The sequence below is a fragment of the Nycticebus coucang genome, chromosome 20 (genome assembly GCF_027406575.1).
Source record: "Nycticebus coucang isolate mNycCou1 chromosome 20, mNycCou1.pri, whole genome shotgun sequence".
Taxonomy (NCBI): Eukaryota; Metazoa; Chordata; class Mammalia; order Primates; family Lorisidae; genus Nycticebus; species Nycticebus coucang.
Genome location: NC_069799.1, coordinates 34,844,689 through 34,868,642, shown reverse-complemented (window position 1 = coordinate 34,868,642; position 23,954 = coordinate 34,844,689). Strand labels below are relative to the sequence as shown.

General features: G+C 42.5%; 1 protein-coding gene and 1 pseudogene across 3 annotated transcripts in view; both read right to left on the bottom strand.

Annotated features, from left to right (window-relative positions):
- The window catches only part of LOC128572304 (zinc finger protein 43-like), a 505,819-nt gene that overhangs the window by 20,052 nt on the left and 461,813 nt on the right, over positions 1–23,954 (bottom strand). The window contains exons 1-2 of one of the 3 annotated variants that reach the window (XM_053572127.1): positions 16,879–17,017; positions 186–312 (exon numbers count right to left, since the gene is read on the bottom strand). The exons of 1 other annotated variant lie outside the window; for it this stretch is intronic. In XM_053572127.1, the coding sequence (XP_053428102.1) occupies positions 186–312; positions 16,879–16,881 (130 nt within the window). In that variant the 5' untranslated portion in view covers positions 16,882–17,017. Of the gene's footprint in view, positions 1–185; positions 313–16,878; positions 17,018–23,954 lie in introns of those variants that run through there. One more of the 3 variants, XM_053572126.1, reaches the window with a different exon arrangement.
- Positions 18,669–19,528, bottom strand: LOC128573073 (single-strand selective monofunctional uracil DNA glycosylase-like; annotated as a pseudogene).

Here is a 23,954-nt window from a genome sequence, read left to right as displayed (position 1 = left end):
ATTAATGCCAAAATAAACCATCTCCAATATTTTCTTTTCTATACCATAATATCCCTAAATTTTTCTTAGAAACAAGAAACTGATACTCATGCAGTCAAAGAAGAAACTGAATAAAAACATTCTACAAAGAGAGAATATGAATTGCTTAGTGTAGATGAGGAACTGTGTATTTCAGTTATCCTCACCTAGGAAGACCAGGTGTCCATAGTTCTCCAACATGACGTCCCGATACAAAGTCTGCTGAGCAGGGTCCAGGCAGGCCCACTCATCCATAGAGAACTCTATAGACACATCCTTGAATGTCAACAGTTCCTGAAAAACAAACATACTTACCAAGAAGCCAGGGGGAGTTGAAATTTCACTTTTAGTTAAATGAGTGAAGAGAACTTATTCTGACTTACATGAAAGACTGGAGTCACCTAATAAGGTAAGTATAGAAGAGACATATTCCCTCATGTGTTGTCTAACACGGAAGAAAGGGGACGGCATAACACCCACCAAACCAGTGGACACACTACACTTTTTTGGTTGACACAATAGAAATGAAAGGCCGCCAATACTGGCATATATACTTTTGTGCCTTATTTACATCATACAGTACAAATTGCATACATTTTCTATACAAAAATGTCATGATTAGGCTCGGCACCTGTAGCTCAGTAGTTAGGGCACTGGCCATATACACCAGGGCTGGAGGGTTCAAACCTGGCCCGAGCCTGCCAAACAACAATAACAAGTACAAGAAAAATAGCCAGGGCTCAGTGCCAGCCACATACACCAAGGCTGCTGGGTTTGAACAAGGCCCAGGCCAGCTAAACAACAATGACAACTGCAACGAAAAATAGCTGGGAATTGTGGAGGGTACCTATAGTCCCAGCTACTTGGGAGGCTGAGGCAAGAGATGCTTGAGCCCAAGAGTTTGAAGTTGCTGTGAGCTGTGATACCACTGCACTCTACTGGGGCGACATAGTGAGACTTGGTCTCAAAAAAAAAAAAAGTCATGGTGAGTTAAATAGTACCTCTGAAGTTTAAACATGTGCAATAAAAAAATGGAGATCTTGAAAAAATGTAGAAATTTATTCAGAAGATATGGGGTGAAGATTCAATTTCTAAATTTCTAACAAGCTGAACAGGAATACCAATGCTTCTTGTCTCATGATAATATATTGTCTAACATGCAGTGAACTGTAGACACTGGATTTATCCCAGTTCATTTCTGAACCAATAAACAAAGATGACACCAATTTACAAGTGCAGACAATATTACTGCTGTGATAGGGCAGAAAAAGTCAGTCATACTCTAATAAAAAAATTTTAAGAAAAAAACTAGTTTTGGGCAAAGTTCAAGGTACAGATACCTGGCATATTTTCTATTCTCTAATCATGACTTTAAATATGTCTTTTTTAGCATTCTGGAAAGCCAGGCTTTTCTAATTATTCATTGAGTTACTTTAGGCAGTTAATGCCGTCTTCTGTACAAGTGCATGTGCTTCATCTTATTCTATGTAGAACTGATGGAACTTCCAGGTGGAAGCTAAACTGCACATATTCCCCTTCTTTGCTAATATCCAATGACCCACCCTCATCCCCAATGGGACTCTTGGGCATCAACATTTTTCTACTTTCAACAGAGAGAAAGGAAACATTTTCACTATTTCAGGATACTAACTTAAGGTGAGAATTTTTTAGGGCATATGAGAAACCTGGATAAAGAGAATAGAAAGAAGACTGTGCCATACATGTACAGGAGCAGGATTTTTGGACCCCCTTGACTATTACAAGAAGTAAACTTGTATGTAAAACAAACTCATTAGGCAGGAACATCACAAGAGACGTAAAGGTTTGCAAATTCTAAGAACAAGATACTGCAGGAGAAAAAGTGGGCACAGCCCTGGACCTTGGACACATTCACATTCATTTTTTTCTCTTTCTGCTTCTTGCCTTGATTTCCTTCTCAGAGGAGGTTATCTGGACATATTACTCCTGCATCTTGATAATATGCCTTTTTTGTTTTGTTTTGTTTGTTTGGCCAAGCCGGGTTTGAACCTGCCACCTCCGATATATGGGGCTGGTGCCTTGCACCTTTGAGCTACAGGCACTACCCTTGAAAATATGCCTTTAAAGGCATCACCATAACCCACTACTACCACCAACCATATCCACAGGCAGAAGGACCCTGAAGTAAAGAAAAAATTTCACCCTTTCCTGTTCTTTATCAAAGGAGTCAGGATTTATTTCTTCACCTCCAGTGCCCTCCCCTGCCAGCAATTTCTGCTATGGGAATGAAAATATGGGCCCTGTGACCTCTTTCTTCACCTCCAGTGCCCTCCCCTGCTAGCAATTTCTGCTATGGGAATGAAAATATGGGCCCTGTGACCTCTTTCTGGAAAACAATAAATAAACTCCATGGACTTAAATGTATCTGGAAACCCTCATGCTTGATACTAATCTAAACTTAGCAGTACATGCGGGCACTTCATGAAAACCACAGGATGACACAACCCAGACTCACAGAATCTGTGGGAAGGCAGAGTCACAGATGAGGTGCTTCTTCAAACTGGCCATGAAATCCTACCTGGAAGCCTGGGCTGAGGACCACTTAGTTAAGCATCACCTCTCAAGGTTTAATATGCATACGAGTTATTTCCCATTATGCCCACTCTAGATATCTGATTCTGCAACAGCAGCACCGACTTTATTTTCAAGCAAATAATCACTCGATGCCTATTCATGTTCTTGCTTACGAATTTCAGGAAGAAGGCTGGGGCCACGGCTCATACCTATAGTCCCAGCACTCAGGAGTTCCAGACCTGCCTGAGCAAGAGTGAGACCCTATCTCTAAAACTAAGCAGGTGTTTTGGTGTGCACCTCTATTATCAGCTACTCATGAAGCTGAGGCAAGAAGTTGGCTTGAGCCCAGGAGTTTGAGGTTGCTGTGAGCTGTGATGCCACACCATACTACGGAGGATGACAAAGTGAGACTGTCTCAAAAAAAGAAACAAAAATTTCACCAAGTGTTTTGAGCCACTAACTATAGAACGATGATTGTAGAATCCCCATAGAAAAAAAAATTTTTTTTTTTTTTGCAGAGTTTCACAATGTCGCCCTTGGTAGACTGCCGTGGCATTACAGCTCACAGCAACCTCCAACTCTTGAGCTTAAGAAATTCTCTTGCCTCAGCCTCCCAAGTAGCTGAGCCTACAGGCGCACACAACACCCGGCTATTTTTTGTTGCAGTTGTCATTGTTACTTAGCTGGCCTGGGCCGGTTTCAAATCTGCCATCCTCAGTGAATGTGGCCGGCACCATAATTACTATGCTATGGGTATCAAGCCCCCCATGGGAATTAAGGAAGGAAAATAGTGAACAGTTAACCCCCATTTCTGTTTTGGTGTAGCTCATGTCAGCCAGATGGCAAGAAACCTTTTCTTTTTTTTTTTTTTTTGCAGTGTTTGGCCGGGCCTGGGCTTGAACCCACCACCTCCAGCATATGGGGCTGGCTCCCTACCCCTTTGAGCCACAGGCACCACCGGCAAGAAACCTTTTCTATGAGACAACTAGACCTACACATAGAAAGCTCCCACATAGCCTTTCCCAAGCTCCTTTCCATTTTTGCCACCTTCCGGTCAGCTGAGGAACATCAAGTGGTCTTTCCAAAGTTAGTCAGCCATCTCCCCATATGGCTTTTGAATAAACTACTTTTCTTCCACCAACTCTTAACATTGTGACTTTGACTTTTCAAGAACAAATAGTCACTCTTGGGTTTAGTTAAAATTTTGCAGGTTTTGAGTGAGTCTATGAAGTGGCTTGTTTAACAATTCCCCCTGTGGCTGCTGTTACTCCTTTTAGACTGTAGCAGCACTCAGGTGGAGAAAGCAAACACAGCACAGAGTCTCCTCTGCTCGACACTTTATACACAAATATCTCTGGTGCAAAGAAGACCACCAATCATAATCTTGATGCATGGCGTAGTTTTGCTGGCAGTTTAAATTCTCCAAAGGTGAGAGAAGGCAGCCGTGTCTAAGGACCTGGACTCAGAATCTGGACCTGCAGATTTGGGTCTGGGGCATCCAGGGGTGCAGCCAGTGCCCTGTGTACATGCATGAGAATTACAGAAAGAGAAAAATAGGAATGAGGACAGTCTCAGGTATACTCAATGCACATCTGTCACCCACGTTGAGTTTCTGGCCTCAGAGTCTCTGGGAAAGTTTTAGGTCTAAAGATATCAGGGTAAGAAAGAGAGAGACAGAATGGCTGATTGCTGCCCTATAAAAGTAGTTTCTAAAACTCTACAGGTTATCCCCAAGGTCACAATACACAGAAAAAATTGAAAACTGTAGCTTTCATATATTGAAAACTGTAGCTTAAATATATCTTTACTAAATGGTCCTTACAAACTTTTACAAAGACATGGCAATACATAGAGAATAGTATGTAAACGTTTTATAAAATTTTGTTGCAGGCAGCGCCTGTAGCTGAGTTGGCAATGGTGCCGGTCAAAATACACCTAGGGTGGCAGCTTGAACCCAGCCCAGGGTCTGCTGAGCAACAATGACAACTGCAACCAAAAAATAGCCGGGCATTGTGGTGGGTGACTGTAATCCCAGCTACTTGGGAGGCTGAGACAAGAGAATAGCTTAAGCCCACGAGTTGGAGGATGCTGTGTGATGTCAGAGTATTCTACCCAGGGCTACAGCTTGAAACTCTGTCTCAAAAGAAAAAAAAAAACTGTTGTAAATAAAAGTACACACAGCTATGATTTCCCTTTTCCGCTGTGTATGGTGATTGTAGGTGCAACTTTTGGGACACCATGTACTATAAATTCTCATGAAAGGAGATTGGAAATTGGAAGAGAAGATTGCAGCTTCATTATTTGGGACAGCATGCACTTTGCTGTGCAATTATGCATTGTGACTGGAAGGATGAGATGGAAAGCATCCTCTGGAGTCACACTCAGTGGGCATCATCTATTTTTTTTTTTTTTTTGAGAGACAGAGTCTCACTTTCTGGCCCTCAGTAGAGTGTTGCGGCCACATAGCTCATAGCAACCTCAAATTCTTGGCCTCAAAGCAATTCTCTTGCCTCTGCCTCCCAAGTAGTTGGGAGTATAGGTGCCTGCCACAACGCCTATTTTTAGAGATCGGGCCTCGCTCTGGCTGAGGCTGGTCTTGAACCCGTGAACTCAGACAATCCACCTGGCTCGGCTTACAGGCGTAAGCCACCACGCCTGCCTCGGCATCATCTATGTTTATGTCATATCTGGTAATTCTGGATGTTGTGCAAAAATACTATATAATTAAAAACAAGGTCATTTCAAACTCCAGAAGAATCCATCATAATTGCAGACAGAAAAAGAACTATTATATTAAACCAGAATGTGATGTTCATCTCAAACAATTTAAGAGATTGCAAAGATGAATTAAATCACCATAATCAGTCTTCAGTAAGACCTGACAGCACCATTAATTATACAGGGTGTCCATAAAGTTTGTGAGTAACTTAAAATTGTAAAACCCACGGTGACAGAGTTAGATTCTGTCTCACAAAGAAAAAATCATAAAAGTAGAAAAAGAAAAAAATGGAAAGAAGACATGTATAAGGCCAGGGGATAATGGTGAGAGAAATTGGGATGTGTAATTCAACCTGGGAAGAAGCTCTGATTTCCCAGGAACTGTGTTCTCAAGAGCAGCTCACTATGAAAAATAAAGCTTCCCATGATGACTTAGGTGATACTCCCTATTTTACCTGTGATAAGGCCAGGCACAGGCTCTGCAAATTCCCATTTCTAGCTCATAATCAATTACCTGACCAGTTCTTTCTTCACCAGTCAGAACAAAATACTTCATCAAATTCTGCTGAAGTTACTCTTCTTCCCCCAGGACCCTGACCTTTGGCCAATTCTAAGTCTGACTTCAGTATCTAGCCCTTCTTTATGTCCCTCCTAAGAACTGTCTGACTGCAGGATGAAACATCTCCTGACCAGGCAGATTATTACTCCACCCTCCATTCTGCCCTCATCACACACCTTGTTTCTACATTTGTGTGCTCCTGTCAAAGACAGCCCTTATGTGTGATGGTTGCAGATCTTATACTTCATGCTTTCCCTAAGCAATACTTTCAGTTTTATTCTATTGAACAATGTCTTTCAGGGCTCTACACATCTGTCCCTACAAAGGGCTCTTCCATAGCTGGTGTAAACAGGCTGAAAACCTGCAGGGAAGAATTCCTGGGCCCTCAATGATCATCTTGTGGAGCACCAAGATTGACCTTGTCTTAGTCACTAGACTCAGACCTTTGGTTCCTCATCAAGTTTGTTCACTTACTTGTAGATGAGAAAATATCAAGTGTTAGAGAAATCCACCAAAATTCTGCAAACTCAGTGTAGATGTTTATATGATCGGCAGAATTTGTAAGACACTTTTCATTTTTTATGTTAACATAAAAAGGAAAATTATCTATTTTGTGAGATAATTGTGATGTCATTTAGTTAATTCCATCAAAACAAAACAAATCATTTAGTAAATCATCTGAGACCATCTCTGCAAGTTTACAAGTCACCTTCCATAGCATGTAGCATTAAACTCCAAATTCCAGATGATACAAAACAGAACAAAGGTACCTACTGTCACAGATTGTCCAGTCTGTGTAAGAGGAACTGACATTTGGAAATATTCACAATTTACCAACTGATCTACCACACTTTCATGTGGAAATTTATATGCAGCCATGAAGCAATCCATACTTCGTCTTTTTCTTCTTCTTGGTATCATTGCAAAGCTAAACCCTGGGTTTCCATTTGAAATCATCCTCAGACAGTAACATATCTCAAAACCTTACTACTCACGGGATCATAGTGAAACTTGCTGTTTTCCCTTAGGTTGGTTCGTTGAAGAGATCAACTCACAGTTATGGTAGATTAGTAAGAGAATGTTTTAATTCCAAATACCATGCCCATGTGGGGAAACCACAAGAATGATTTTCCAAAGTCTCAGTGATAGTCAGTGGCTTTTAAAGATGCCTTTTAGAAAGGAGGGGGAAGAGTGGGGGAAAGTATAGGGGCAGCATTTGGTTGCTAGGGGGAATGTGTGTTGATGGGTGGAAACAGATTGATTTGCAGATTAACCTGAGAGACAGGTCTTGAGCTTCAAATAACCTTAGGGCCAGGTCTATGTGATAAGGAGTCCAGCAGCTTCTGATTCAAAATCAGGATACTCAGGTTTGATAGAGAAGTAAGTGCATTCTGGTTTCTGATCAAAAATAACCTTTTCACTGAAAATATTCTTTATTCCAAGGAATCATATTTTGGGGTGAAATTTACTTACCTCCTTCACCACACTCACTCAAAGAAAAAGAGATAAAAACAATTTGTTTAATGAAATGCTATATATCACTACATATTTAATTCCTTTCCTAAACTCTAGTTCTGTCTGGCATTTTCAGAAAAATTTTCTTATTTTTTAAGTTCTACTGATGTATTTATTGCATTTTACACTTAATGAAAAATTGAAGCTAAAATAAAGAAACAAAGCTTTTCGAGGTTCACTGGTGACTGAAATACAGATTTGCCTCACTCAAGTAAGGTCACCCTATCTATCCCTTGAGACATCCTCCCACCCTCAGCCTGTCCACAGAATTGCTCAATGGCCACGCTCCCGGGAAGAACTATACTCTAGCTTTCAATGCATATGAAGTGTGGACTGTGCTGCAGGTCTGGTTTTTTTTTGGTTGAGAGTCTTACTTTGTCATCCTTGGTAGAGTGCAGTGGCGTCACAGCTCAACCTCAAACTCTTGGGCTCAAGCAATTCTCTTGCCTCAGCCTCTCTAGTATTTGGGACTATAGGAGCCTGCCACACACCTGGCTAATTTTTGGGTTTAGCAGGCCGGGGCCATGTTCGAATCCACCAGCCCCGAGCATGTGGCCGGCACCCTAACCACTGAACTATGGACACGCGGCCTGTGTATCAGGTTTTCAAAACACTTTGCTTGGGATTGGTTATCCTTATCTTTTGGGATAATTTTCCTCCTTTGAAATATCTGAGAATCCAGAAGGTAGAAATAATTTGTGCATTTTCCCTCCAAAGCCAGTATTTCATTGACTAACAGTAATGTGTCCCAGAAATGAAAGCTGAGGCTGGTATATAAAAACTTAAAGTCCCAACGGGTTAGCTGTATACATGAAGGGTATACTAAGAAACTGCTCTCAAACTGATAGGCATTCCTATACTCCCAAGACAGGCTCCATCCCCATATCTCAGGCTAACCACTGGACAGGTATGTCCCAGGAATTGGTATTTGTGAACACTCCAGTAAACATGGATTCCATGAGCATCTTGGGTCATCCTCAGAGAAGTGTAAAGCTCTGGACCAACTAAAGACAGAAGTGTGGCTGAGGACACATTATCCTTTACAGTTACCAAGAGAGGATAACCAGGAAGGGTGAGGTCTAGTAGTGAGAGAGGATGCCTGAGAAAGTTGAGATCTAGGAGAACATGTCTTCTCAAGGAGACCACAAGGATACACCTGCAGGGTCCTCTCCATGGTGACTGAGCTCTTGGAAATTTATAAACTTAACTTCCTGGAACATGTAATTTTACAAGTTCTGTGAAATCCTGTAGTTCTGTGGGGGCTGGAGTAGCATCTCCCACTTGATTCAAACTGACCAGTGAGAAGGGTACCGTGAGTTGGAACTTTTTGACTGTCGATAAAAAGCGAAAGACCAAGCCAGGACCAAGCCAGTTGGGGAGCGTGGCCATTTGGAATTATTCTATGCAGTAAGCTCTCGGCTGGTGAATAAAGCCCTTCCTCTTATAAACATGGTGTTTGGGTGCTCTTTCTCTCCGTTGGGCCTCGTCTTCCTGCAACAGGAGAACAGAGGTCTTCTCAAGGAGACCAGAAGGATACACCTCTCCATGGTGAGTCAGATCTTAGGAATTTGTAGACTTAACTTCCTGGGACCTGGAAATTTCCCCTTCTGTGAAATCCTGCAGTTCTGTCGGGGCTGGAACAGCAGCTCTGCTTGATTCAAAGCGACCAATGAGAAAGGTACCTGTGGGTGGGAACTTTTTGACTAGAGATAAAAAGGGAAATACCAAACCTGTTGGAGTATGGCCATTTTGAATACTTCTATGCCATAAGCTCCGCCAACTGAAATAAAATCCTTTTTCCTCTTAAATATGCTGTTTGGGTGCTCTTTCTCTCCATTGGGTCTCGTCTCCCTGCAACATTATCAATGGGAAATCTCATTGTGAAGACATTTTGGCAAGGAGTATGTGCCTAGAAGTAAAGGTACAAAGATTTCGACCACAGACTGGCATGGGATTCTTGTCTACTTTCTTTTTATGAGACATGTCCAGAAACTTATAAAAACCAAAAATTTAGGCTCTGCGCCTGTAGCTCAGCAGCTAGGGCACCAGCCACATACACTGAAGCTGGTGGGTTTGAACGCAGCCTGGGCCTGCCAAACAACAATGGCAACTACCACCAAAAAACACCCAAGTGTTGTGGTAGGCACCTGCAGTCCAACCTACATGGTAGGGTGAGGCAAGACAATTGCTTAAGCCCAAGAGTTTGAAGTTGCAGTGAGCTGTGAAGCCACAGCATCATACCGAGGGCACTTTAGTGAAACTCTTGTCTGAAAAAAAAAAATAATAATTTAGGAAACAATCACCCACTGTTACATAAAGAAATGACAAATAACAAAAATATTGCATCTATTTGAAATGAGAATAAAGAAAGAGAAAACAATTGATAATGTAAGTTTGATGGAAAGTTAGCATTTGGAAAAAAGAGAAAGAAACTGAAAAATTGGGATTTTACTTCAAGACCATGTTATGCCCAGGAGTTCCACAAAGACCACCCTGCCAAACAAGCCGAATTCACAGCAGACTCACTTTATGGAAGAGCCGGTAAGAGACTAGCTCACACCCAACACAGGGGTTCAGAGAGCAGCCCCAAGGGATTAAGGAGTGGGGTCTTTAAGGCTTGGTCTGCATCCTGGTTGGCATACAAGCTGCCCAGGTGCATCAAGGTAGATTAGCAAGCATTGTACAAAAGCATAATTTTGTGGTTAGTCATACATCTTTGTTTCAGTACTCTCGCCACCTGGTATTACTTTTATTTATATTTATTTATTTATTTTTAGAGCCAGAGTCTCATTTTATTGACCTTGGTAAAGTGCTATGGAGTCACATCTCACAGCAATCTCCAGCTCTTGGGCTTAGGCAATTCTCTTACCTCAGCCTCCCAAGTAGCTGGGACTACAGGTGCCTGCCCCAACACCTGTATATTTTTTCTTGCAGTTTGCCTGGTGTTGGGTTCAATTCTGCCACCCTTGGTATCTGAGGCCAGTACCATACCCACTAAGCCACAGACCCTGCCTGAAAATGTAAATTCTTTCTCTTATATTTCCTGAGCTATTTTCTCTTTCTGTGTTTGTTCATTTAAGCCTCCAGTGATTCCTGAGTGTTATACATAAGAGAGTATCAACAATCGTGGCTAAGGATTGGAAACACCTAGAAAAATGCTTATCTTCAAACTTTGCTGAGAAAAATGAACCCACCATTCACACTCACAATAACTTAGGAAGTAGGATGCAATGACTCCCACTCCCCTTAAATCCAGCTATCCATTTGACCTCAGCCTGGGCATTCTTCCTTTCTTTCTTTGGGATACTAAGCTTTCTCTTCCCACTGCTATTGTTGCAGAGAGATGAGGCCCAATGGACAAAAAGAGCACCCAAATACCATTATAAGAGGAAGGGCTTTCTTCACCAGCCTGGAGCTTAAGGCATAGAAGAATTCCAAATGGCCATGCTCCCCAACTGGCTTGGTCTTCCCCATTTTATCTCCAGTCAAAAAGTTCCAACCTATAGGTAGCTTGTTCATTGGCCAGTATGAATCCAGTGGGAGATGCTATTCCAGCCCCCATAAAACTACAGGATTTCACAGAAGTGCCGATTTCCAAGTTCCAGGAAGATAAGTCTACAAATTCCTAAGAGCTGAGTCACCATGCAGAGGACCCTGCAGGTGTATCCTTGTGGTCTTCTCCTAGACCTCACCCTTCTTAGGTCTCCTCTCTCACTATATTACCTTTACTCACTCCCTGATCTCTCTCATGTCTTCCACCCACTCTCTAATATAAAATAAACCTACACATGTATATCCTAATCTGGACCTAAAGAAAGTCTTTTCTCACACTATGTGTAGGACGAACTGAGCAAGTGAGGAACCGAGCTTTTTCACACCACTTGAAATCACCTGTAGTGAGAAGAAGATGGAGTCAGCCAGGCCAGGACCTACAGGACACAGCTGGTCTGGTGGTTTAGGTCCTACAAGACCTTCTTCCTGTCTCCCACACTTATTCTTTCTTATTCTTTTGTAAATTTAACTCGACCCTGAAGATGCCCATCTTGAATCTTTCAGAAATTAACTTTCGAATTGGAAATGTCAGAGATAGTCACTGAGTTGTGCAGTTTCTTATTTTAAATAAGGGTTATTGTGGTCTTTGCTTTGGGAGGATTGATTTATAGATTTAACTTTTGAATTTGAAATGTTAGAGATTGTCACTGAGTTGTGCTGTTTATTATTGAAAGTTAATGTGCCCTGTGCTATGAACCATTATGCATAAATCTGTGATTCTGGAAATGTTCAAAGAGAATAGTCTTGGAGAGGCTACTCTCACTGTTCTCCAGAATAGCTGGCCTTCTGACAAAGTTGGTGAACCTCTCCCTGTCTCTGCATATTGGCTGACAGTGACAGGCAGCCAGACTCTCTTCCTCCAGTAACAGTCTCTCTCACTAATGCAGAGGCCAAGGGGAAATCTTCCACTTAATCCTTTCAAGGTTTCCTGGATACCAACTCACACATGGCAAATTAATAAGAGAGAAGGCATACAAACTTATTAATGTACTACATGTGTGAGAAAATCATAGAGAGATTACCCCAACCTCCCACTGGGTATAGAAGCTTAAATACTCTTTTTCATAAAAGAAGAAAGACTTGGGAATGTAGACCATTCTCTTGAAAGACAAAAAAATGATTAGACAGAATGAGGGGGGAAGAAGGGATGTTGTAAATGATTCTTTTAGGAATGTGAATGAACCTGAGAGGCAGAAATTATGTTGAGGAAAAAGGCATCCTCCAAGAGTGGTTGGATTTTCTAACTGCAGCAGATAAGGAGGTAACAGAAAAACAATATAAGGCAAATGTTTTTATTTTGAGAAGACACTTTCTTTGTTACATAAGGACATTTGCAGTGGTTCTCAATCTGTGGGTTGCGACCACTTTGGGGGCCGAACTACCTACCCTTTCACAGGGTTTGCCTAAGATCATTAAGATTCATAACAGTAGCAAAATTAGTTATGAAGTAGCAAGAAAATAATTTTATGGTTAGGGGTCACCACAACATGAGGAACTATATTAAAGTGTCGCGACATTAAGAAGGTTGAGAACCACTGTTGAGAGTCCATCCCTGAAAGAATCACATGTACCCGCCTAAATGGAGGGGAAGGGTCAGACTCATGTCCCTCCCAGGAAATAAAAATGCTGCCAATTGCTGCCCTCCTGACCCTTTAATTCCCCATCGCCATAACCCACGTGTGGAGTTCCTTTCCTGATTAAACCCCACCTGCATCCAGGTGGAATAAAAGCCACATTGACCATATACACTGGGCCTCCACTTTCCTTTCATCTCATGCCTCAGGATAATCTTTCATCTTCAGGTCCTTAACCTCTCAATCCCTCCTCTTGTGGTGAGGGGAGCAAGACTAGGTTATAAGGGAGTTAATAGTCAGGCTTATTTCCAAAAAGCTTTCCATTTTCAAAAGCACTCACCATGCTTAAACTACCATTTTTTGAAGAATTATTTTCTGCTCCCCAACATTAACTTAGCAGGAAACAAAATTTAGGCTTAACCAATCACAAACTGCCAATTCTCTTTTGATTACTAAACCAGGAGAGTTTCCCCTAGATAGTCCAAACAAGGTCAGTGCATAATTGTAACCAATCAGTTCATGAATTTGGTTTTGTTTCACCTGTGTATTTTTTTTCTTCTTGAGACAGAGTCTCACTTTGTCACCCTCAATAGAGTGTCATGGTGTCACAGGTCATAGTAACCTCAAACTCTTGGGCTCATGGGATCCTCTTGCCTCAGCCTCCCAAGTGAATGGGACTACCCTGCCTCTGCCACTATGCCTGGCTATTTTCTTTCTTTTTTTTTTTAGAAACCGAGTCTTCCCCTGGTTCAGGCTGGTCTCCAACTCCTGAGCTGAAGTGATACAGCCGACTCACCCTTCCAGAATGCTGGGATTACATGCCTGAGTCATCATGCCTGGCCAAGTTTGCTTTCTCATGTACCTTTTAAGAGCTTTTTCTTCAATCACCCCCCAACACAACCTACCCTGGAACCTCCAAACTACAACTTATGGCTGAGAATCCATGAATTGCTGTTTGTCTGTTACATAGACATTTTAGAGAATCCACCTCTACTCTTGTGGTGAGGGGAGCAAGACTAGTTTGTAAGACTTAATATTCAGGCTTTAGTTCATCTTCATTAACTGGAATTTAATGGGCTTGCAATGGCGGTTCTAAAAGAAATCAGTGTGTATTGTTTGAAAGAGAAGAAAAATAAAAGACTTCTGCATCATTATTTGTCAGGGAAACCTTGTTCGCTAAAATTAACCCCCTTTTCTAGCCTGGGTACAAAAATGTAATTCCAAACGGTCTAAAGCAACATAAGATGACCTCCTGAAAACTATCATAGCCAACTACACTTTTTTAACCCTACTAAATACACCACTTTAGCCATTTGTGTCATACAAACCCTAGGTATTGGAGTCGATCTGAAAATTAGTCCATTGTTCTGTGCCATCGTCAAGGCCCTTAATACAACTTCTCAAGCCATAAACCCTCTGAGCATTGAATTAAAACAAGTCCAGAAGCTATACTAAAAAATCAAGCAGCCATTAATTATTTCTTATTAAAACACAATCATAGGCTTGGCGCCTGTAGCACAGTGGTTACAGCATGAGCCACATGCACCAAGGGTGGCACGTTTGAACCCCAAACAGGCCAGTTAAACAACAATGACAACTGCAACAAAAAATAGCCGGGCGTTATGGCAGGCGCCTGTAGTCCCAGCTACTTGGGAGGCTGAAGCAAGAGAAATGCTTAAGCCCAAGAGTTTGAGGTTGCTGTGAGCTGTGACACCAGGGCACCCTACCAAGGGCAACATAGTGAGACTCTGTCAAAAAACAAACGAACAAAAAAACACAATCGTAGATATAAAATATTCAAAAATATATACTGCTTCAGTTTATCTAAAAGTTTCCAATTCATCAAAAACAAGTTAAATGGGCTTGGAGCCTTTAACTCAGTGGTGAAGGCACTGGTTACATATACCTGGACTGATGGGTTCGAATCCGGCCAGGGCCTCCTAAACAACAATGACGATAACAATAAGAACAAAAACCAAAAATAGCTGGCATTATGGTGGACAACTGTAGTCCCAGATCTTGCAAGGCTGAGGAAAAACAACCACTTAAGCTCAAGAGTTTGAGGTTGCTGTGAGCTATGACGCCAATGCACTCTACCAAGGGTGACATAGTGAGACTGTCTCAAAAAAAAAGAAAAAAGTTAAATTTATAAAACACGTACTCCAAATAATACAATGAACAAAATTTTTCAGAACATCCAATACTTCCTATGTAACATATTGTCATAACCCTAACCTTAGTAGTTATTCTTGTTATATATTGTAAGCTCCTTAATATGTTACAAAATACAATGTATTCCATTCAAAGGTACCTGCTGCTTCACAAGTTTCAGAAACAAAATTAAATAGCATAGCCTCCATGTCGATTTAACTAACCGTAACATTTATTTCCATTTGAAATAAATTTCATAGATGGGAAAATAAAATGAATAAAAGTGGAGAAATGTGGTAGACATAGACACCGCTATTACCTTTCTCAGCTATTTCTGAACGTAGAATGGTCATGCCCCTAATCCTAGCACTCTGGGAGGCTGAGGCAGGTGGATGGCAAGAACTCACGGATTAGAAATCAGCCTGAGCAAAAATAGGCCCCCTCCTCTTGGAGGCAAGAAGGATGGCTTGAGTCCAAGAGTGGGACATTGCTGTAAGCTATGACCACCAGGGCTACAGCCTGAGACTCTGTTTCAAAAAAAATAAAATAAAATAGCTTTTTAAAAGTTGAGAGGCAGCTGTCACTCAGTGAGTAGTGTACCGGCCCCATACACGGAGATTGGTGGGTTCAAACCCAGCCCAGGCCAAGCTGCAACAAAAAAATAGTCTAGGGTTCTGGCTGGTAGCTATAGTCCCAGCTACTTGGGAGGCTGAGGCAAGAGAATTACCGAAGCCCCAGAGCTGGAGGTTGCTGTGAGAGGTAACACCACAGCACTCTACCGAGGGTAACAAAATGAGACTCTGTCTCTAAAAAAAAAAAAAAAAAAATTTAAGTCAAACAGGCCAAACCAGAAATAGGGAACAAAAATAATAATCTTAAAAAAAAACCGAAGACTTAATCAGGCAGTATAGAACAGATTAACAGCACATTTAACAGGTTTTTTTGATGATGATTTTTTTCATTAGTTTTTTTCATTATTGTATATTTAACTTGCCTACATGTTGTTAATCAGATAAGAATAATATATTTTTAGTATACTTTTGGAATTATCCCCTATATAAGTGATTAAAATTTGCTCCATAGACAAAACAACATTTAAAAAATTACTGTAGCTGTTCTCCGGAATTACTAGCCTTTCCGATAATAACGACTTTTCACGAATCATCCTGTCTCAGTATTTACGACAGGCAACAGAGCCACTTTCCCTTCAGCAACACCTTAAGCCACCGAGCCCGGCCCTGAGTTTACCTTTAACAAGAGAATGGAGGGTCTGGGAGGCCCCAGGGACTACAGCACCTCCCAAGAATAAGCCCCACACACCCAGCTGGGATTTTTCCTGAGGACTCTTCCCTTGTCACCACTTGGGAGGGACGCAGGCTGCTGCAGACACACAGTTAAAGGCCAGACGGACCCCAGTTTGCACTCTCCTTTCCCCTCTCCCCTTCAGCACGTAGGTCTTGCAGAAATGGGCTGTTAAACAAACATATCCGGCAGAGACAGGGCTTTAGCCCAGAGTTGCAGCAGACCCTAGTAAAACGGCATTTCTATCCTCCGTTCCCCTGGTAACTAACCAACCCCCCCTGGTAACTAACCAACCCCCAACCCTGCAGACCTTGCAAAGCCTCGCTTCACCTAAGGATTCCATTCCTCTCCCCCACCCCAACTGCAAGAAAGGTAACAAAAAAACTCCCCTCTTTGTCATGCGGGTGCCAAGAAATCTGAGGCATGAAAACCCTTCTCGGTGGCCTAAACCATAAAGGGCCCCATACGAAATTTGAATTCAGTGTGCTGGCGTTTTCTCCATAATTCCACTGACGTTGGGTACAACAAAAGCAGCTGAAAGTTTATGTTTAACAATTTCTGTTTAACGGGAGAATGCTGGGACTGAGGCCCCACTGACTACAGCCCCTCCCAGGAACAAGCCCCACCCTCTCAACTGGGATTCTTCCCTGAGGACCCTTCCATTGTCCCCACGAGGGAGGGACTCACAGCAGCTCACAGAGACGTCTGGGTCAGGATCCAAGTAACCACTCTAGGAAGGGGCCAGTGCAACTGAGTCCCAGCTGCCTGCCCCACTCCACCCTTTGCTCACAGGAGTCTGAGGGCCAAGGGGTACCAGTGGCAAACATCACGCTGAAGATGTAAAATTGAAGTGAAATTGCCGGGTCCCGCCACAGCCACTACCGGCTCCAACCACGCCCCTCCCCCCTCTCAGGACACCCAGACTCCTAGACTCACCATTTCCCAGCTTCAAGGATGTCCCAGCGTCCTCCCTACAGATCTCCCAGTACCTGCAGGTCACAGGGTGACAGAGGGTGTTGCAGAGAGACCTGGAGTATTAAAGGTTGAAGAGGGAACCCCAGATCGGCGCCCAGCTCAGGAGACAAGCGGGGCTCGGGATCCCAGGAGCTGCCTCCTTCCTTCCAGCTGTGCATCTCATTGGACGGTTCATACTAGAGCATCTCTGATTGGATAAGGTCTCAGGCCCCACCTCTCTGTCCTTGAGTGACAGCTCTGCCATCGGACAAAAGTGAAAATGAGGGCAGAATAGTAACAATTACTTTTTTTTGTTTGTTTGTTTTTGTTTTTTTGAGACAGAGTCTTAAGCTGTCATCTTCGGTAGAGTGCCTGGGCGTCACAGCTCACAGCAACGTCAAACTCCAGGGCTTAAGCTATTCTCTTGCCTCAGTCTCTCAGTAGCTGGGACTTCAGGCGCCTGCCACAACGCCCTGCTATTTTGTTGTTGCAGTTGTCATTGTTGTTTAGCTGGCTCAGGCAGGGTTGGAAACTGCCAGCCTCAGTATCTGTGACTGGCGCCATAACCACTGTTTTACAGTCGACAAGCCTCTTTAGGAGCTTTTAATGCTTAAACCAAAAAACTTGCAAGCTGTGTTTTCATAGTCACTTGTCCATGGTCCATCTCTGGCAGGGCATGAATTTGTTCCACACCCTGGCCACAGGTGGAGCCCTAACTTTTCCTAGCAAAGTCCTCAGAGTGCAGAGGGGCTCCCCTTGTACTGCTGTGCAGTGACTCCCCAAACCATAGGCAAGTATGCAAGAAGAGTCTGTAATGAGCAGCCGAGAGCCAGGCCCGTGCAAGGTGCTCCTCAGTGTTATCTCAGTTAATTCTCACACCTACCCCCCTAGTAGGCATCTCCTACTTGTGAGGAGGAATCCTGAGGCTAACCAATTGTCCATCATTAAGTTCACAAGTCCATCAAAGCTCGGATGAAAATCCAGGTCTTCTTGGGCCAGGCGCAGGTGCTCATGCCTGTAATCCCAGCATTTGGGAGGCCAAGGCGGTGGATTGCCTGGGGAATTGCCAGAGCACATCTCTTAAAAAAAATAGCTGGCTTTGTGGTGGGGTTCTGTAGTTCCAGCTACTTGGGAGTCCAACGCTTGAGAATAGCTTAAGTCCAACAGTTTGAGGTTACTGTGAGCTATGAGGCCATGGCACTCTATTGAGGGCGACAAGACAAGAATCTGTCTCAAAATGAAAAAAAAAAAAAAACAGAAAGAAAGAAAAGAAAACCCAGGCGTTCTATCTTTCCCATTCCACAACACTGAATTTTCTGTCTGGTCCAGCCTTAGCTTACCATATACTTCTGTCTTTATATCATGTCCTATGCTTTGTCCTGACCCTATGACAGAAGGAGTCAGCACCAGGACGCTCTTCTGTAAGGATGGGTAAGGATCCTGGTAAGGTATTTCCTCGGAAACAGCAAATATGACCTTAGAAGTCACTGTTCAGGTCACTCTCCGCTGAATAGTTTCCCAAGGAAATGGTGAGGTAGAGCTGTCTGCAAGTGAGACAACGCCCCCCTTCTGAATCTCTGTGGAGTGAGATACCACAAAGGGGCAATGCCCAAAGGGTGGTGAAAAAAGCAGGGATCAGAAGGGTACACTGCAGTAGTGTCAAAACTGCCACACAGGTTGCTAGACAGTCAACAGATCAGAGAGTAAATTTCCCAGCCACCAGGAGGCCCAAGAAGACCTTTTGGCTCTAGTCCAGGAAATGTCTTGTCTCCTCACCCAAGAATGACCTGGAGACCTTGAACATGTCCTGTGTCTGGCCCCAGGGGTTCCCATTTTGATAGAAAGGACAGTAGCCCCAACTCCTTCAGTCTCTCCCTGGCCACTGCCTCTCAACCCTTGTTGGCCTGTGGGTTATGGGGAGAAGAGTGCAGCAGCCCCTCCACCTGGACCTCTGGCATTAGCCCTGAGACAGCCCACCAGGCCCGCTACTCCGCCAGTCACCCTACTCCACAGCAGCCACACCCCCAGCAACTGCACCTGCCAGCAAAGGGCCACATCACAGATCCTAAGAAGCTGTTCTCGCTGCCTGGCAGGCGTGAGGTTGTGGCTGCTGGGAATCAGGAAGAGCAGTGGACAGATTGTTCACAAAGCAGTGAGGGAAAAAGACCTGGGGCTGTCCACAGAGGTTCTTGAAAAAGCCCCAGAATCAGGCACCATTCACTTTTGACTGTGGGCACTCCAGTCCCAGCACCGGTCATTTAGGTTGCTTGTGGATAGGGGTCAGCAAAGGCCCCTCAATGCCCATCCGGTCCTGGACCATGCTGGCTTCCCCAAAGGGCACCCCAGTCAGAGCCAAACCAAAAGGTCCCGCGTTCATCCCCAGGAAGAGCAATTGCTTGGGGCCCTGGCAGTAGAGTCACATAGCTGCAATGTGGCTCCCAAGCATACCCAATGGCATTGTAAATGATGCCCTCTGGCTCTGAAAACTGCAGCTGGCACAGCTCAGGGTTGAGCCAAAGCTCCTCCTCCAAGAAGCCTTCAGCAAAGCTTCGAGAGCAGGCCGAGCACTCCATCAAGGCACTAGTAGTAGTTCGTGGAGGGCCACCGGTAGGAAAGCCTGGGGCACAGCCATGCGTTGTCACCTGGTCCAGCTCCCCATCTTGCTTGTGCTAACAGTTTCTTGACCACAGCACTTTTTATGTTTTCCTTTTCCTTTTATTGATTAAGGGCAGGGACCCTGACTTTACTCATCTCGATATCCCAGGGCAACTGGATTTACTTTTGCCAAAGAGTGCCTGTTTCACAAATTTTGACTAAAGGAATGAAAATCTGTTAACTGAGTGTTTAGTTGTACTAGGCTTGGGCACCTATTTAAATAGGAGTTAGTCTCTGCTTTGAAGTCATTTGGAATGTACATCATGAAGTCTAGCTAAAAAAAAGCACAGAAATAACTTAGTCACCTGATGCACAGATGAATGACATTGAGAGGTACAAGCAAAGGCTATGGCAGTTCAGAGAAGGGTGAAATTATGTATGTCTAGTCTCCAGTCAGGGGGATGGCATTGCAGGAGGCTTCATGCAGAAGGTGGTATGTAAGCTTCCAACTAACAGGCACAACATAGGGGTATATAGGGTGCACCTCCAGGGTGAAGGGCTCAGCTACAATGTGGGCTTTACTTAACGAACTCTGCAGCACTTTTTACACATGGCTTCATGCCTTCTCTGGGATGCAACTCTGACCGAGGAATATTTGTAGCTAGCCCTGGATATAAATTATATCCTTTAATTAATAACAATATATATACATACATATGTGTTCATAAATACACACACAGTAAATACATGTTTCCCACTCATGGAAACAACATATTAACAATTATATACATTTCTTCTTGGTGAAAAGATATATGCAGGGTGGACATAAAGTTCGCATACAATTTTAAATACTAAACTATTTAAATTTAAATTGCTTACTGTTTAAATTTAAAATACTTTACTATTTAAATTGCACATAAACTTTAAGTCCACCCTACATTTAGAATTAGCCAGCTGAACTTCCCTTAGAATAAGTGGCTCTCAACCTTCCTAATGCCGTGACCCTTTAGTACACTGCAACGGGATTGCAACCCACAGGTGAGAACTGCTGCTTTAGATGATTCGAATTTGGTGGGCAACATCCAAATCATCATAATCAAGAGCCAGTGGAACATATGCCTCTTCTCTCCATCAGACCTGGTCAGAGTGTTGACCTTGGCCACAGCAGTATCAAAGAGTTTCTTCACAGCCTGTTTGATCTGGTGCTTGTTGGCTTTGACATCCAAAGTGAACACAAGTGTGTTTTCTTCTATTTCCTTTATGGCAGACTCAGTGGTCAGGGAGAAGTGGATGATGGCACAGTGGTCAAGCTTGTCTCCCCTGGAGGAGCTCTTCCTGGGATATTTGGGCTTCCTCTGGAGTGGCCACAGTTTATTCAGCCACTGAAATGTGGATGATGTAAGAATATTCATTTTTCTATGTCTGTGGTTGCCTTTTAGCACTGCCTTCTGGGCCTTCAATGCCTTTACTTTGGATTTTGCTTTGGGAGGGGCAGGAGCTTCCTTCTTCACCTTTGGCACCATCTTGTGAAAACCAACAATTATTTTAAAGTTTGGGATTTATTTAAATTTTCCAAACTCTGGTGTTTTGAGGGGCAGCCTGGGCTTTGATAGGGGAGAGAGTCCTCTAATTCAGCCTGTCCAACAGAAATAAAATGTGAGCCACATGTGTTGCTTCAAGTTTTCTAGTAGCCACATAAAAGATAAAGAAATAGGTTAAATTGATTGTTATTGTTAAATGAACCTAATCTATCTGAAACATTATTTTTATAACTGATGAATACAAAGATACTAATGAATTACTTTGTTTATGTATCTTTAAAATTCATTCCATGGGTTAAGTGTAGAGCATAGCTTTATTCAAAACAGCATGTGGACAGTTGCCCTCACATTGAAGTGCAGCTCTGTGGGCTCTCAATCTACCCTCAGGGATGTGACTGGCCTGAAACACACTTTTTTGGTGTCAGAAGTAAGGGAACATTCTAGTCTGTATCATTATCTCTCCTCAGGTCCAAGTATGGGAGAGACAGTGCCTGAAGAGTGAGCAAATGGCTGAGAGCAAAAAGTGTCTACTGATAAACGCTTCACCTACTGCTTGGTGGATGCCTATCTATCTTCCAGAAATCATATACTGAACAAAATTTTTTTCTTCTAGGTAGATGCCTAGTAATGGGATTGCAAGATCAAATGGGAAGTCCAATTTGAGTTCTTTGAGGAATCTCAAGACACCCTTCTGAAAAGGTTGTATTCATTTGCAGTCCCACCAGCAGTATGAAAGTGTTTCTCTAAACATCCATTCCAGCATCTGCAGCTTTGAGACTTTGTGATGTGGGCCATTCTCACTGGGGTTAGGTCATATCTCACAATAGTTTTGATTTGCTTTTCTCTGATGATTAGGGATGATGAGCATTTTTTGTATGTTTGTTAGGCATTCATCTGTCTTCTTTACATAAGGTTCAGTTCATGTCTCTTGCCCAGTGATATATGGGATTTGGGGGTCATTTTTTGTTGGCTAATTTGAGTTTTCTGTGGATGCCAGATATCACACTTTTGTCAGATTCATAATATGCAGATATCTTTTCCCATTCTGCAGGTTGTCTGTTTGCTTTGTTTGTCATTTCCTTAGGTGTATAGAAGTGTTTCAGTTTAATTAAGTCCCATTTGTTTATTTTTGTTGTTGCAATTGCCATGGAAGTCTTCATCTTGAATAAATTTTTGTGAGTGGTGACAAGTGCAGATCCAGTTTCAGTCTCTTACATGGGGTTATCCAGTTCTCTCAACACTATTTATTGACTAGGGATCCTTTTCTCCAGTGTATGTACTTGTTCAGTTTATCAAATATCAGGTGACTATAAGATGTTAGTTTCATCTCACGGTTTTCTGTTCTGTTTCAAATGTCAATGCCTCTATTTTTGTGCCAATACCGTGCTGATTTGATCACTATGGACTTGTAGTATAGCCTAAAGTCTGGTACAGAGATAACCCTGGCTTTGTTTTTGTTACTAAGAATTGCCTTTTTCTGATTCCATGTAAAACAAAGAATTATCTTTTCCAAATCTTAAAACTATGATGATGGTATTTTCATTGGGATTGCATTGAATACATAGATTGTTTTGGGAAGTATAGACATTTTGACAATAATGATATTTCCCAGCCAAGAGCATTGTATGTTTTCCTATTTGTCAATATCTTCTGCTCTTTCTTTTCTTATGGTTTTGTAATTTCTTTGTAACGCTCCTCCACCTCACTGGTTAGGTGTATTCCTAGTTATTTCATTTTTTTTAAGCCACTGTGATGGAAATTGTGTCTTTGATTAGCTTCTCATCTTGGCTGTTATTGGCATATACAAAGGCTACTGATTTGTGGACATTGATTTTATATCCTCAGACTTTATTATAATTCTTGATCCTTCCAAAAGTCTTGTGGTTGAGTCTTTGGGGTTCTCTAAGTATAAGATCACATCATCAGCAAAGAGTGAGAGTTTGACCTCCTCTGTCCCCATTCAGCTGCCCTTTATTTTTTTCTCTTGCTTGATTATACTGGCTAGAACTTCCAGCACTATGTTCGTCAGTAGAATGGTGATAGAGGACAACCTTGTCTAATTCAAGTTCTAAGTGGAAAAGCTTTCAGTTTTACTCCATTAAGTATAATATTAGCTGTGAGTTGCCATAGATGGCTTTGATCAGTTTAAGAAATGTGCCACCTATGCCTATAATGTTAAGTGTTCCAATTAGAAAAGATGCTGAATTTTATCAAATGTTTTTTCTGCATCTATTAAGAGAATCAAATGTTCTTGTTTTTGCTTCTGTTGATATGGTGAATGACATTTGCACATGTTAAATCAGCCTTGCACCCCTGAGATTAAACCTACTTGATCATGATGAATTATTTTTTTAATGTGGAGCTGCAATGTAATGGCTAGGATTTTTTTTTTTTTTTTGAGACAGCCTCAAGCTATTGCCCTGGGTAGAGTGCTGTGGCATGACAGCTAGAAGCAACCTCTAACTCTTGGGCTTAAGTGATTCTTTTGCCTCAGCCTACCAAGTAGTTTGGACAGTAGGTACCTGCCACAATGCCCTGCTAATTTGGCTGTTGTTGTTGCAGTTGTCATTGTTGCTTTTATGCTGGCTAGGGCCAGATTTGAACCCGGCAGTCTCAGTGTATGTGACCTGCACCCTACCCACTGAGCTACAGAAGCCACGTATTGGCTAGGATTTTATTCAGAATTTTTGCACTTCTATTCATTAATGAAATTGGTCTGAAGTTCTCTTTGTATTTAAGTATTTCCCTCATTTTGGTATCAGGGTGAACTTTGCTTCATAAAACATGTTGGGGAAGGTTCCTTCCTTCTCAGTTTTTTTGGAATAATTTCTGCAGTATGGGTGTAAGCTCTTTTTTGATGGTTTAATAGTATTCTGTGGTGATGCCATCTGGATTAGGGCATGTTTTTGTTGGGAGATTTTT